At 43.6% G+C, this 13436-nt stretch overlaps 1 protein-coding gene across 1 annotated transcript; it reads right to left on the bottom strand.

Annotated features, from left to right (window-relative positions):
- Positions 1-379: 379 nt before the first annotated feature.
- LOC129585889 (protein sidekick-like) lies at positions 380-13429 on the bottom strand. Its single transcript, XM_055478787.1, has 24 exons — positions 12322-13429; positions 11287-11580; positions 10894-11187; positions 10293-10401; positions 10098-10159; positions 9846-9986; positions 9286-9357; positions 8902-9126; positions 8438-8557; positions 8185-8340; positions 7550-7834; positions 7057-7454; positions 6319-6553; positions 5611-6240; positions 5341-5537; positions 5072-5159; positions 4861-4955; positions 4539-4779; positions 3345-4134; positions 3066-3169; positions 2695-3006; positions 1986-2635; positions 1481-1850; positions 380-1416 (listed from the first exon to the last, which is right to left on the bottom strand). Exons 1-24 carry the CDS (start codon positions 12422-12424, stop codon positions 689-691), a joined length of 6699 nt encoding a protein of 2232 aa, XP_055334762.1. The 5' UTR covers positions 12425-13429; the 3' UTR covers positions 380-688.
- Positions 13430-13436: the final 7 nt, after the last annotated feature.

Raw genomic sequence — 13436 nt, 5'->3', positions numbered from 1 at the left:
GTGTTTATTAAGCTCCATGTTATTGTTTCTTCAAAAAGTCCAAGAGAATCTGTTCCACCGCCAGCTCATACAACAGCCGGCGCCGCCATAATGATTATGTCATTGTGTTTCCATGCAAAACACAATTTCTCAAGAACAACAACGAACCAATGTCAGGAGAGTCTAACACACTTCAGAAAATATAAATGTTGTTTTCGTTGTAGGATGAAGTAACAGATGCTTTGTTCTGGTAGTTACTGGACGAAGGTTGCATTTTCGGCCTTTTTTGGTAGTGTGTAGGAACTTTCAATACGCCATAGTGAAGCTGATTGTCTTTTCTACAAATCTTTTACTTTTTAGTGCAGAAATGTTTGTTTCTCATGAAAGTCTCAGTTCTGACCAATAACAAAAACCTTTTATCTCTCTATACAGCACGAACAATATAGGCTTATCAAGTACTGTACAGCTTATTCGAGCTGCAGAAATCGACAATGAAACGTAACACTCATACAAAGAACAATGCTAAAATCGTTGTACGGCAACAAAAAATACGACCATAAAACGTGGTCCTGTACGAAAGCGAAGACATAAAAACTACGCAATACTGCTGAAAGAGCAACTGGTTGAAATCAGCTTGGACTAATCAAAAAAATCTATCCGAAACTTTGGTGAAAACGAGAACAAAAAAGCCCGCCAACCGCGTGGGCGCTTAGACAAAGGAAGAAAACCCCGGCAACGGGTTGCGACTCCCGGGTTTATTGGTGATGTTGAGCAGCAGATGCCCATTCAAACTTGCACTGGTCGAATCACTGTCGGCAATACTGGCAGATATACTGGTGGCCGTACTCCGTCGATACGGTGGACGTGGTGGCTCTTCCATCATCCTCGGAGGCAGCCTTCGCTCACTGGTTCCCGCTCCCTCCGCCAGCCACGGCCGTCGCAACGTGCTAGTCAAATTCGCATAATGATTAACAAAGGAACTGCTCTGCTCATCCGGATCGCCCTCCAACCGGTTCTCCCCTTCGGCGCTCCCATCGTCCACTTCATCCGTGCTGCTTTCATGCATTTCAGATGGCTTTTCCGTCAGCGAGGAACTAGCGCGCGACGCGGATGCTGATCCTTCGTTGACATAGCCCCGATTGATATGGGGAGGGTAAATGTCGCTAGTGTCACCGATGTCCGAGTAGGCGATGCTAGGAACGATACCGGTGGGAGGGGCGGCAATAATAAACGGCGGGGGACGCGCTGTGCTGGCGGATGTCGTCTTCCGCTTCAGGGAATTTGTGGTGGAGGTGGAGTAAATGTTGTTGTTTGGAGGAAGTTTTCTAGCGGATCGGCGCATCGACTGCCGCAGTTCGAAAGCGGTTGGAGCAGCGAATTCGTCATCCTCGGGAAACTGCAGCATGTCGGCAGTGGAGGTTACTTTTTCCACTTCCTCTGCAAATATTTTTCTACTTTCAAAAGAGGTTCGACTGCTACATCGTAATTCGGAAATACGTACGTCTGTACTTTGCCGTTTTACTTTTGATGCATAAACACGCGATTAAAAGTATCACAAAGACGCTTCCGACAGCTGCTACCAAAATAAGAAACCACACTTCCATATAAAACGGCCGATTCCGAGCAATTTCGACAACGTGATTCGGGGTTTGAATTACGACAGACGGTTCACTGGCGTAGCTGATTCCTAGATTATTGTAGGATGCCACGCGGAATCGATAGCGCGTTCCCGGTAATAACTTTAAATAACTCAATTGATGAAAATCAGCCAAACCATCGTTCAATGTTTCCAGAGTATCCCAGCTGCCGCTTTCTTTCCGTCCTTGAATCAGATAACCCAAAATCGGTGCCTGGCCTTTGTCGCTATTTACCTACAAAAATTCCACCATATAAAAACCAGTGGCCACAGAATCACTTAGCATAAGCTGTAACCATCGCATCCAAAACTTATAACATTTCATGCTGTGAAATCGATGTGTTGAAGAAACTGTACACCCATCGCTTACCCAACGCATATTTACTGAGCTTTCCGACATCTGCACTGCCAAATCTGTCGGTTTTGCCGGTGAACCGGTCTGCGGCCCCACTGTCACATTGGCACTGCTCCAGTTACCAAAACCTCGTCCGGTTTCCGCTCGGACACTAATAATGTAAGCTAAGCCCTCTTCGAGATCCGTGATCGTAAGAGATCTATCAGTGGCAGCCGTCGTGAAATTCCTTGCCGCCTTCTCCACGGCCAGAGGGCGGCAGAGTACTTCATATCCTCGAATAATGCCGTTCGTTCGTTGCGGCTGCTCCCACATCACCGTTAACTGTGTCAGCTGAATACCGGCCAACCAGACCTTCTGCGGCGGATCCGGCGTCGACTCCAGGGTGGTGGCGTTCACTCCACCAGCGCGTGGACCATCCCCGGCAGAATTAAAGATCGCAATGGAGATCGTGTACGTCCGGAAGGGACGGAGAGAACGGATTTGATGACGATTCGATGATGGGGGAACAAAATCGGTGTGCTCCTCGCTGGTGACAGTATCCATATAAAACACTTTGTATCCCGTAACAGATTGATCCAGTACACCAACTGGAGCATGCCATGAGACCGACACCGCTGATGGACTGGACACTCCAACTATGACATCCGTGGGTCGAATCAATGGTACTGCAATCGAGTAACGTTTTTGATTCCAAGTTTCATAATTTAGTCTGTTGTCAACTTGCCTGCTTCTCCGACAAATGCAGCCACAATGGGAGTGAACGGTCCTCGGCCGGGCCGCGTAGCTGCCGCTATCCGAACTTCGTAAGTAGAATCTCTGGCCAAATCGGTAAGGTTGTATGTTGTGGCATTTTGCTTAACAATAACTTCTTCGAAAGGTATAGATCCACCAAATACGCCCGGCTGAAGCCGGTGGAACTGCAGGACATAACCAAGAAGGTCACCGTTAAGCCCTGAGATCGGTGCTTTCCACGATATGGTAAGGGAAGACGTTGTATACGGCGTAGCGGTAACTCCCGTTGGTGCAGATTCAGGGACTATAAAAATACAATGAAATATTAGACATCCAAACCGAAGTTAACAAAATCCTTCCTACCGTCTTCAGCGGTCTTCGCAACGTCAGACTGATCGCTCCATTCGCTAACGCCTAGGTCGTTGATTGCCTGTACGCAGAATCTGTAGCCCGTGTTTGGCAGCAACCTGCGGCAATCAAAATATGTTACAACACTAAGCTTATCAGCTGCACAAAAACGTCTAAAGTATTGCTTCACATTATTGAACACTTGACAATTCCATATATGACACCGTAAATTCATGTTAAGTATATGACAGTTTTAATTCCTGTTAAGTAAATTAATAGCATTACCATACTCACCCACGAACGCTAAAAGAAGTTATTCTTCCCTCGACGCGCTCATTCACTGAATTCCACACATCACTTCCCGCCTGTGCAAATTGGATCCGATAATACCTAACCGGAGCGGCATCATCCTGCCGTCCCGGTAGCCAACTAATGGAAAGGGCTTTGGATTGGACCATGGACACACTGACCGTTGGTTTACCCGGTCTTTCAGGAAATTCTCGCTGTAGTTGGGTTTTCACCAGCAATTCAATGGCTGGCCCCCATCCCACCGATGTATTAGCCGCTAATGTGAACAAGTAAGAACTCCTTGGCAGCAGATTATGTACCGTGAAAGAATTTAATTCCGGAGACAAGAACAGAGGTGCACTGTCGACAGCTAATTCTTCTTGTCGGTATGAAACTCGATATCCCAGGATGCGTCCGTTGGAATGCAAAGGCGGCTCCCATGCCATGCGCACCTGGGTTTCGCTCACATCCGGGAAGGTCACTTTATAGGGTTGATCGGGATAATCTTCCAATGTCTTTTCGATAATTGGTACAGACCGGCTGCCGGCACCCATTCGCGTCACCCCGGCGACCTGGATGCTGTACTCGGTGTACTTGTCCAAGTCGTACAGCGTCGCATGGTGAATGTTTGGGTCACCGATATTGAGAACGCGCTGATCAGGACCAGAGGCGTAATAGATATTGTAGCCCAACAATATACCATTATGGTGAACAGCGGAAATATTTCCCCACTGGACTACGATTTTGCTAGATCCGATGGCGTGTACTAAGATGTTGCTGGGACTTTGACTTGGCACTATAAGTTGTTAACTGTTAGCGATCAGAATGAATTCCAGCGACTGCCATTCAATCAGCAAGTAATCCGTATTCACATAGCGAATGTGTCCTTACAAATTCGCAAATGCATACTTACTAAACTCTTTCAAGCATGAAATATACGGTTATACAAAATACTGGGGAAAACCGCGAAGTATATGCACGTAGAATAAAAGGTCAAAGTTACAAAAAAATACCCACGTTGGCAATCATTAATTAGAATTAATCAAAGTTCTTGCATCTAGAAAGAGCGTTGCTTCAAGAACTGTCATTCTCTATCGAGATACATTTCGAAGCTAAGGCTCACTTACTTACGAAGAAAAATAAAACAGAATTATTTCGTGATGCATTTAGAAATATTTTTAAATTTTGTAAACCGCTAACCCGATTCTCGAGTGCTTTCCAGAACGGGAGTGCTCTGATCACTTGATCCGATGGCATTAACAGCGGCAATCCTGACTTCATACTGCGTGAATTCCTCCAGATTGGCCAGCACCAAACTGCCCACACTGCTGTCATTCACCACGACATTCCGCATGGATTGTGTCACCGGCGTATCATTTAGCGATCGGAAGACAAGCAAATAACTTCCGGTTTTCCCATTCCATTGGTCCGTAACAAGCGGCTAAACGGGAGGAAATGGAAAAGGCACAAAATCAAACTGGGTCAGCCCAACATTTCCGCCGCATTGAATGCCGACACTTACCGTCCAACGAGCGCGGATGGCGGTGGCATTAATGGCTCTTAATGTCAAATTGCCGGGCGGGTTCGACGGACTGTCGGCTAACGTCTGAAACCAATCTGCGGCAGAGAGAAGAAAAAACTATTTAATTAGCCAAAGAGGCCATCAACTGCACATTTAAACAAATCACACATCCATTCATCATTTTCAAAAAGAGGAAGCACATGCCGCGTACCAGAAGGTCGGCTCGGTGCACTTTGTCCGACCACATTGTCCACACTCAATCTTATTCGGTATTCAACACTTGGCCCCAGTTTTTCCAACTAGAAAAGAGCATAATTGTTCCGCTAAATAAACATTATTCTGGCCAAGAATTTTAGCAAACACGACGCTGATCGCACAATTACTTGTAAATTCGTAAGGACAGCAGTCTCTAACCGCAAGTTACTGTTAAAATCTGAGAAAAATTTGCACCAGCTCAGTTTGTGACATCAAACTACATACCTGCACCATCGGATTCGACGTGTTCTCTGTCACCTCCAGCAACCGCTTCCATTCGTCAGCTTTCATATCTCTAGTCTGGATATCGACGTTAATCTGCAGAATGGAAGTATTTCCATCGCAACCGGGATCAAATTGTACCACCGCCTTTTTCGCTTCCACACTGGTGATCACTAGGTTGCTAGGCGGACAAGGAAGTGCTGCAAAAGCGCACGCGACATCAGCATCACGTTTTAAATGGTCACAGGCCACTGAGCATAACGTATCACATACTTGGCGGCATACTTGACCGGATTCTCACCACTCTCACTTCACCGGCCCCGACTTTCGTTTCGGCCAGAACCTTTAGCGCGTAATTCGTCTGAGGTTGGAGGCTTTCGATTGTGAAACTGCGCCTCCATCCCTCCAACCGAAACTTCTGAACGTTGATCGTGGCATTGGTTTCCATTTCAAATTGGCCGCACTCGATGACGAAGTCAGTAACAATCCCGTTGGGATGTTCCGGTATATTCCAGGACAGTTTAATGGAGCGATCCCGAATATCGAACACATGCAAATTATGCACAGGGCCGGGTGTATCTTCCATGGTGGTCACGGGAACAGCGATACTTTTCGGACCGGATCCGGCCCCCGTGAAGCACAAAACTGTTACACTGTATGCTGTATATTTATCCAAACTATCCACAACAGTGGACAGTCTTTCCGACGGATCATAGGGACTGGGTGCCACCTCAATTTTCTTAATAGCGCCACCAGATGTGTTGACAGGGCGCAGCCAAACTTCCACGCGGTAGCCTTGGTTGACGCCGTTGATATGCTGCGGATCAGGTGGTTTCCAGCTGACCGATAGTGATGTCGATGAAAGCGGTGTGGCCACTACATCAGTGGGAGCAGCCTCGGGCACTACATCAGACAAATACAGTTAATACACCATGCATCTGTCATAACAGCGTGTCAATAATTTACTCCATAAATACCAACCTCCTTCTTGCGTTTTGACACGCACACTGTCCGACCAAATACCGGTTCCTTTGTTGTTGCAGGCGGCCATTTGGATTTCATACATCTTCCAGGGAATCAGATCCTCAAGCATGTAGTTACGCCGTCCCTCTTCGTTAAGGGCCACTTCAGTCCACGAGAGCTCACTGTAGCCGGCCAGTTTGTAGCGGATGGTGTAGCCGAGGAGGGGGCCATTCCAGTCGGTCTCGGCGGGAGGCTACCCAATACACAAGGCTAATTAACAGTCTCTAAACTACCGGATACGCATCAGGGATTCCATTTTCTGTTTTACAAATAATTCACACTGTTTGCACTAATCACGGCGCAAAGCTCAATAGCCTTTTACAAAAATCTTCAGAGCAGTTATTCTTCTCCTTCTGGACAGAACGTTGCTCTTGAAGAAGAGCCAATGAAGACTGATTTTCAACAAATTTTCAAAACCACTATCTATAAAAAATATAAAATATTCCGGAAAACGACAAGAACTCTTAAATTAAACATAACCGGCCCCGATGTACTTTGCATTCGAAGGCGGTATTTTTTATTCCATTTATAATAAAAGTACTAACTATTAAGTAATTACAAAAACTCCCTTGTGTTTTATTTAAATTACCACCGAGATTGTTGCGCCAAAAAAACTGAACGGTTTGCAAGGGCTGGACTAAGCTCACACAGAAACTTAGTTCTAGCAGCACCCTCTAAAATTCTACTTTGACCCACCTGCCACTGAATCATGATGGCTGTTGCATTCCTGGGACTCGCAGCCACTTTTGGAGGTGATGATGGAGGTGTTTGTGGTAACTCGATCGGCTGCGAGGGCGCACTGGAAGCTCCTTCTCCCACATTATTCACAGCGCTAACGCGAAACTGATAAGAAGCCGACGGTCGCAAATCTTTGACAATATAAAATCGATCTGTTGCCGAAAAATTGCTGAGCAAAGTTTGCCAGTCCATGTCAGTTAATGCGGTGGCAGAATCACTTGAGCTGGTAAACTGTTTGTACTGGAGGATGAATCGCGTAATTGGCGAATTTCCATCAAAATCTGGCAGCCATGATATGTTAACTGATTTTGTACCGTTAATGAGTTCGGCACGGACGTGCGGAGCATAAGGTAGTTCTATAAAAATAAAATTTTTGTTATAGGTCTTTCCAAACTGATACAATCAGCAAATTACAAGAATGCCCAATTAATTCTATACGAAATTTTCGTACCAATGACATCCAGTCGAGCCGATTGGGAATCATTTCCTGCAGAACTATAGACACGACATGTGTACAGTCCGATGTCCGAATTTCGAGCGCTGTTGATGATTAAATTCCCGTTCTTCAAAATTTGGCGCCTTGAAGTTAGCGTAGCAGGATCCAGTAATTTGCCGTCTTGCAACCACTGAATGTCCAAGGTGGTGTTTGAATTCTTATTTATTCCACAATGGAAGACAACTTTGGAGCCGATAATCAACTTAGTATCTCTAGGAGGATCCGTAATTCTCGTCCGTTCTAAGGAAAAGTCACGAAAATCGATTACAATAATTAACAATTTCAAGCCAAAATTAAAATTAACTTTGCAAAATATAAACGCCGTAGTACACTTGCATTCCGCTACAAACACTGCAGCTATTTGATACATTTTTCAACCGGCTTATCGAATTGCATTACAACTACTGCAACATAACCTCTATTGAATTCGCGCGAATGTCAACAATAGGATCAGACCAACGCACAAAATTCAATCGAAAATGCCCGGAGTTGTGACCAGCACATTTCGAACAAATTTTGTAATACTGTTGTTTGACTCCATTTATCTCCCTTAAATGACTTTATAAAAACATGCAAAACTCCTGTCTTACCGATAACAACCAATGTAACCGAACGATTTGTCATGGAATCCGACCGTCCAGATATACAGAAATAATTCCCTTCCATAGATTTCGAAGCGAATGGGATTGATAAACTCCCGGTTTCATCTAGTCCGTAATTCGAGCCCGACGATACAACAGCTGCTCCTATAAATCCAAACAATATCATTAGGGAATTCGCACATATACATAGAATTAAAGCATAATAAATACGATTCAGTCATTTAAGTTACTTCAAATTTACCTTTGAAATACCAAGCTACCTCCGTTTTAGATGCAGGCATTATGCCAGGACAATTCAACTGAGCCGACTGATTTTCTACCACGGTTATAACCGGAATCGTTGTGTCCACAGTAATCGAGCCTAAAATTTGGGCACTATAATTCACATTGACCATTATTTTTTGTAATTTAACTGACGATATTAGCTAGTGACGTTGCTCCAATGAAAAATTATGCGAAATATTTTTACTCATATCGAACCGCTGATATGAGTGATATATCTGATCTGCCGCTGTCACTTTTTCATACTAAACGCATGATATACTTCAATCCGTTGAACTACGTATGAATTAAAGAACATAATAAAGTCGTAAAAAAGTGACGAAGCAGAGGGATTACAAAAATATAAAAGAGTGACTGGTCAAATTACTAGTTAATGCAGGTACTCATAAAGCATCCAATTTGTGTAACGACTATAAATCTTACGCTTAATCCTCAGCAATGTGCTGCTCGATTCTTCCCCCACAGCATTACGGACAAAGCACTGATAAATACCACCATCTCCATCCTCAATTTTAGCCATTTCCAGACTGCCATTATCCAGCAGATTGAATTTGCTGTTTAGCTGGAGAGGCGTCATCGAATCTGGCGTAATTTGCAGTGCATTCTTGTACCACGTCACCCTTGGCGCCGGTTTCCCATGAGCCCCGCCTGTTCGAATCGCAAAGCATAAATAATCCATAATTGTATCTACAGGTTTTCTAACGTCATACATCTGTCGCATTAGACAAGTTACTAAAATAAATACTCATATGCGGAACGTGTACAAGCCAGATTTGTTATGTCAACAAGGTCAAACTTTACGCTTACACGGAATGGTAAGCGAGCGGCCAAGATCTGCGTGAATTTCCACATCGGGAGCTTGCACAATCTTTGGGCTTGCTACAAATGAGAAAAAACAGTGACCGGTGTTATTATTTGACCAACGTTCAATCGTGTGGTCTACAGAGCGTTAATTTACCGCGCGTAAAAAATAACACGACTGCCGCAAAACCTGGTGGCAAGAGCCACGCGAACGTGCTTGGCGGAAAGAAACACTCATAACGCTTCAAATGAATTTGTACAGCGTTACGAATAACCAGAAGTTGACTTACAAAATGTATTTGTAATAAATTCGCCACCAGTTGGTAATTAAGTACTCAGTAGTATTTAGCCAAGGTTTATATCTGGATAGGTTTTTCTAATAATATCTATCTGGCATCTTATTATTCCATATTCACTGCAAATTACCGTAATGTAATAATTCACCGCACCTCGGCAATTTTTAAACAAATATCGGAACACATAAAGAAGCCGTCATTCAATTAAAAAAAAAACGTTTATCGGCTACCAATTTATCATCAATTAAGGCGTTTCATTTTAATTTTTACCAGCAATGGATAAATGCGCGGCTGCAGTTATATTTCCAAATCCTTCCATTTCCGCAACACACTCGTATTCGCCCTCAAACGCCGGTCCCGGGTTGAGAATTGTCATTCGGTATCCATTTGATGTAATTAAATAATTGATGCCTAATCACGTTTATTCCAGAAAGAAATATCGATTAGGCAATAGAAATCACTGATGTGGGATTTAAATCGAAGCCCTTCCGATGCGGCTACAGTTACGCTTATGGCGCTTACCATCCGCCTGCAGTGATTGCCCATCCTGCCTCCGCCACAGCACACGCAGCGCGGGCAATGGCCTGTAAAGACGGGCTAATTGATTAAACATCAAAATACACATATTTAAAATTAAACTGGACGTGACGGTAGCCCCACAAAAGAAGGAGAACTAGTTTACTTTGCCACTAAGTCAAGATAGCTCATTTATCTAACCTCGCATTGACTATGCATTCAAAAACCGCTTGAGCATCACCCAGTTTGCCGGTCACATCGCTCGGCCGGATAACAAAACGCGGGCCGCTATCCACAGACACCGGGACATCTGAACGACAACAAAGAATCAGCATAATAAAGCATACACCATCAATAATATTTTGTGTAACAAGATCTTCAAAACCAACATTTAATAATAAAATTGTGGCAACCAACTTCAACGAAATGTTTTAAGATTAACGGATAGGTAAATTTACTGACTTTTGTTCACTTTAAATTCGTAATTGGAAAAAAAGGAAAATGATCTCGGAAAACCATAATCCCGGAAAACCATAATGAAACCAGCTGTATCATGCATGTTTAAATTGTTTAGAACTTAGAAGCGCTACAATAATTTACAATTACAACCGGTTATTTAAAGGGAAAAATCAAACGTTTAGGAAAACGCCAAAAGTAGACCAGCGATAGAATACGTGCACGATAGCTGAATATCTTAATAAAAAAAATCTGTAAGCGTAAATCTGATTTCTTAAACTGGGAAAAACTTTTGAATTCCAGAGTACTTCAATGCACAGTCATTCACTGCTTATTGTTAGCTTACCATTTACAACAATTCCGATGGGATCACTCGTTTTCGTCTGATTCAGTTGCCTGTTTACCGCTTCCAGCCGGTAATGCTTGGAATCACCGACATCTGCATCCAATATCACCAATGCGTTGTTCAGCGTCACCACATATTTCCGATGATTTCCGCTTGGACTAATCGGCACCCCATCCCCCGTCCAGGAGAACATGGCCGGAGGTATGCTATTAATAGCCGGCGGTTGCAGAATGACCGCTTCGCCTCGATTGACAGTGCGAGTGGCTTCGATTACTGGATCAAATTGTGACATATCTGCGCAGATAATAACAAAGTTTAATTTAATACAGCCGTACTATCACTAACGACAATACACTCTGCATAATGATCATCTGCGTGGGAAGATCAACATACGTGGCAGCGCCAGATGAAAGGCCGAGCTGACCACCGAGCCACAGGGATTTTCTGCCGTGCAGCGATACAGTCCATTATCTTCGCTGGACACTGGATGCACAATCCAGTCTGGACTGTCGAGGACTTCATTAATATTGAGTGTAATGTTGTCCTTAAGCCAGCGATATTTTGGAGGTGGAGTGCCGGTGGCGCTGCATGTTAGAATCACCCTTGATCCCGCTGCAAGTGAGTCCCAAGCGGGCGCCGCGAGATGCGGCTGGACGGAGAAACGCGGAGCAGTGCATTGCTCATTACCTTGAAAATGCAACCGGTGATTAGCAATCACCGCTATTCAAAGAGGCGCGGCAACAGCAATGAAGCATAAACAAGGGTTTGCATCTAAATTGCACCGAAAAAGGCAAAAAAAACGAGTGCAGCATTCCAACTGTCGCTGGTCGTTTTTTTCGAAACTCACGGGTTATTACCATTTCCTAATTAGACACCTGATGGTGCTGTGTTTAGCTATACGCTCTACGCACGGCGGCACGATATTTCGGACATACCAGATTGGTGGAAACCGTGGAATAATATTATTCATACAACATTAATTTTATGTATTACTGTAATACAAGTTCCGTAATCTGGTGTATTGTATCTGTTTCACATTAGGTATATACAGACTTTACAAAAAGATATTCAGTAACTGACTTAATAATTAATCAGATCCATAGTAAGAAAAATGCAGTACCATATATATAATCTTCCAGTTTCTAGTAAAGTCGACGAAACTTACGCATTTACATTTTTCATTTGCATTTTAAAGCGCTAAACCTTAATGTTACGAGTAAGTTTACATAAATTAAAAATTCATCGATGTCGGTCTTTTCATAGCACAGTTATGAATATTTAAACAATATCCATCACACCGACCTTGACAGAGAAATAAATCAGATCAAATCTTCACTTATACGCTTGCACAATTTACATGCACATCTACAGTAATTCTACATGATCTTTCTACACCGGTAATCTCTTTGTAAAACACCACCAACTCACCATCCACCGCATCGCAGACCACGAGGTACACAATCACAAAGGTTTGGATAATCCCGAAAAACAGCCGCCTCTCGTTGTTGTGAATACGAACAATATGGTGCATAATGAATAATCAACTAAGAACAACCATCATTACAGCGTCCCAGTTATTCGTTCCAATTATCAATGAAAAAACGCTCAAATACAACAAAATAAAAATCAAAACCAGCGGATTAAAGAGCAAAAAAATCTCATAACGCACACGCCGTAGTAAGACAAAAAAACAGCCGCGTAACTCTGACTGATGTTAATAGGAGTGTCTGGTAAATAATCGGTGTGGAACAGTGATTCACTGATCACAAAAACAGGTACGAATAGGTTAGCAATAACTCGCAGCGAATTGCAAAACAAACGGCACGTTTTTACGCTGGTACTGTAATTCGGTCATAATTTCCATACGACAAGCAATCATGCCATCCGTTCAATTCCGCATTCTCTGCCGTTCAAAATCACAACCACCTTTAGTAATAAGAAACACTCGCTAGTTCGTGGACGTTCGCTGTAAGTGAGCAACGCTTGAAATTTGTATTAATCCGCTAAATATCCACTAATGCATATAACGACGCGATCAACAGCAAACATCGGGATTAACCAACAGTTTATTCCGCCGCCGCTAATAATGGGCTAGTTCGGCCAGAATCTCTCATGAATAAAATAATCGAATTCCAGATGACTTATCCCATCGTTAAAATCCAACCATCTTGATGCTAAGAAAGCATTCTCCAGCAGACCGACGAAAGATGGTCGACGGTCAGTCTGTGCCAATACACTTCAAACTCATCAATAACAGTAGAAGCGACTGACGGGACTCGATGGACTTGGAATCAGATCATATACTGACTCCGGGCGATATGATTACACAAAATGGTCGCAGACGTCTTAAACTTTTCCTTTCATCAAGCAATAATTTGAAAATTCAAATCCCCAGCCAGCTCTGCACATGAGCCATTCAGTACGGAAGAAAGGCTCGGGGAAAAGCATTTGCATTTTCATAGGACCGACAGGATTTGCAGTACTGGCGCATGGTCGAGTGTGTGTGTTCTCACTTTTCCTCTTTCACAGACAAGCGTAAACGG

This window comes from Paramacrobiotus metropolitanus, unplaced genomic scaffold, assembly GCF_019649055.1.
Source record: "Paramacrobiotus metropolitanus isolate TYO unplaced genomic scaffold, Prichtersi_v1.0 Parri_scaffold0000018, whole genome shotgun sequence".
Taxonomy (NCBI): Eukaryota; Metazoa; Tardigrada; class Eutardigrada; order Parachela; family Macrobiotidae; genus Paramacrobiotus; species Paramacrobiotus metropolitanus.
Note: the sequence above shows the minus strand (reverse complement) of the source record. Positions and strands in the feature narration are given on the sequence as shown.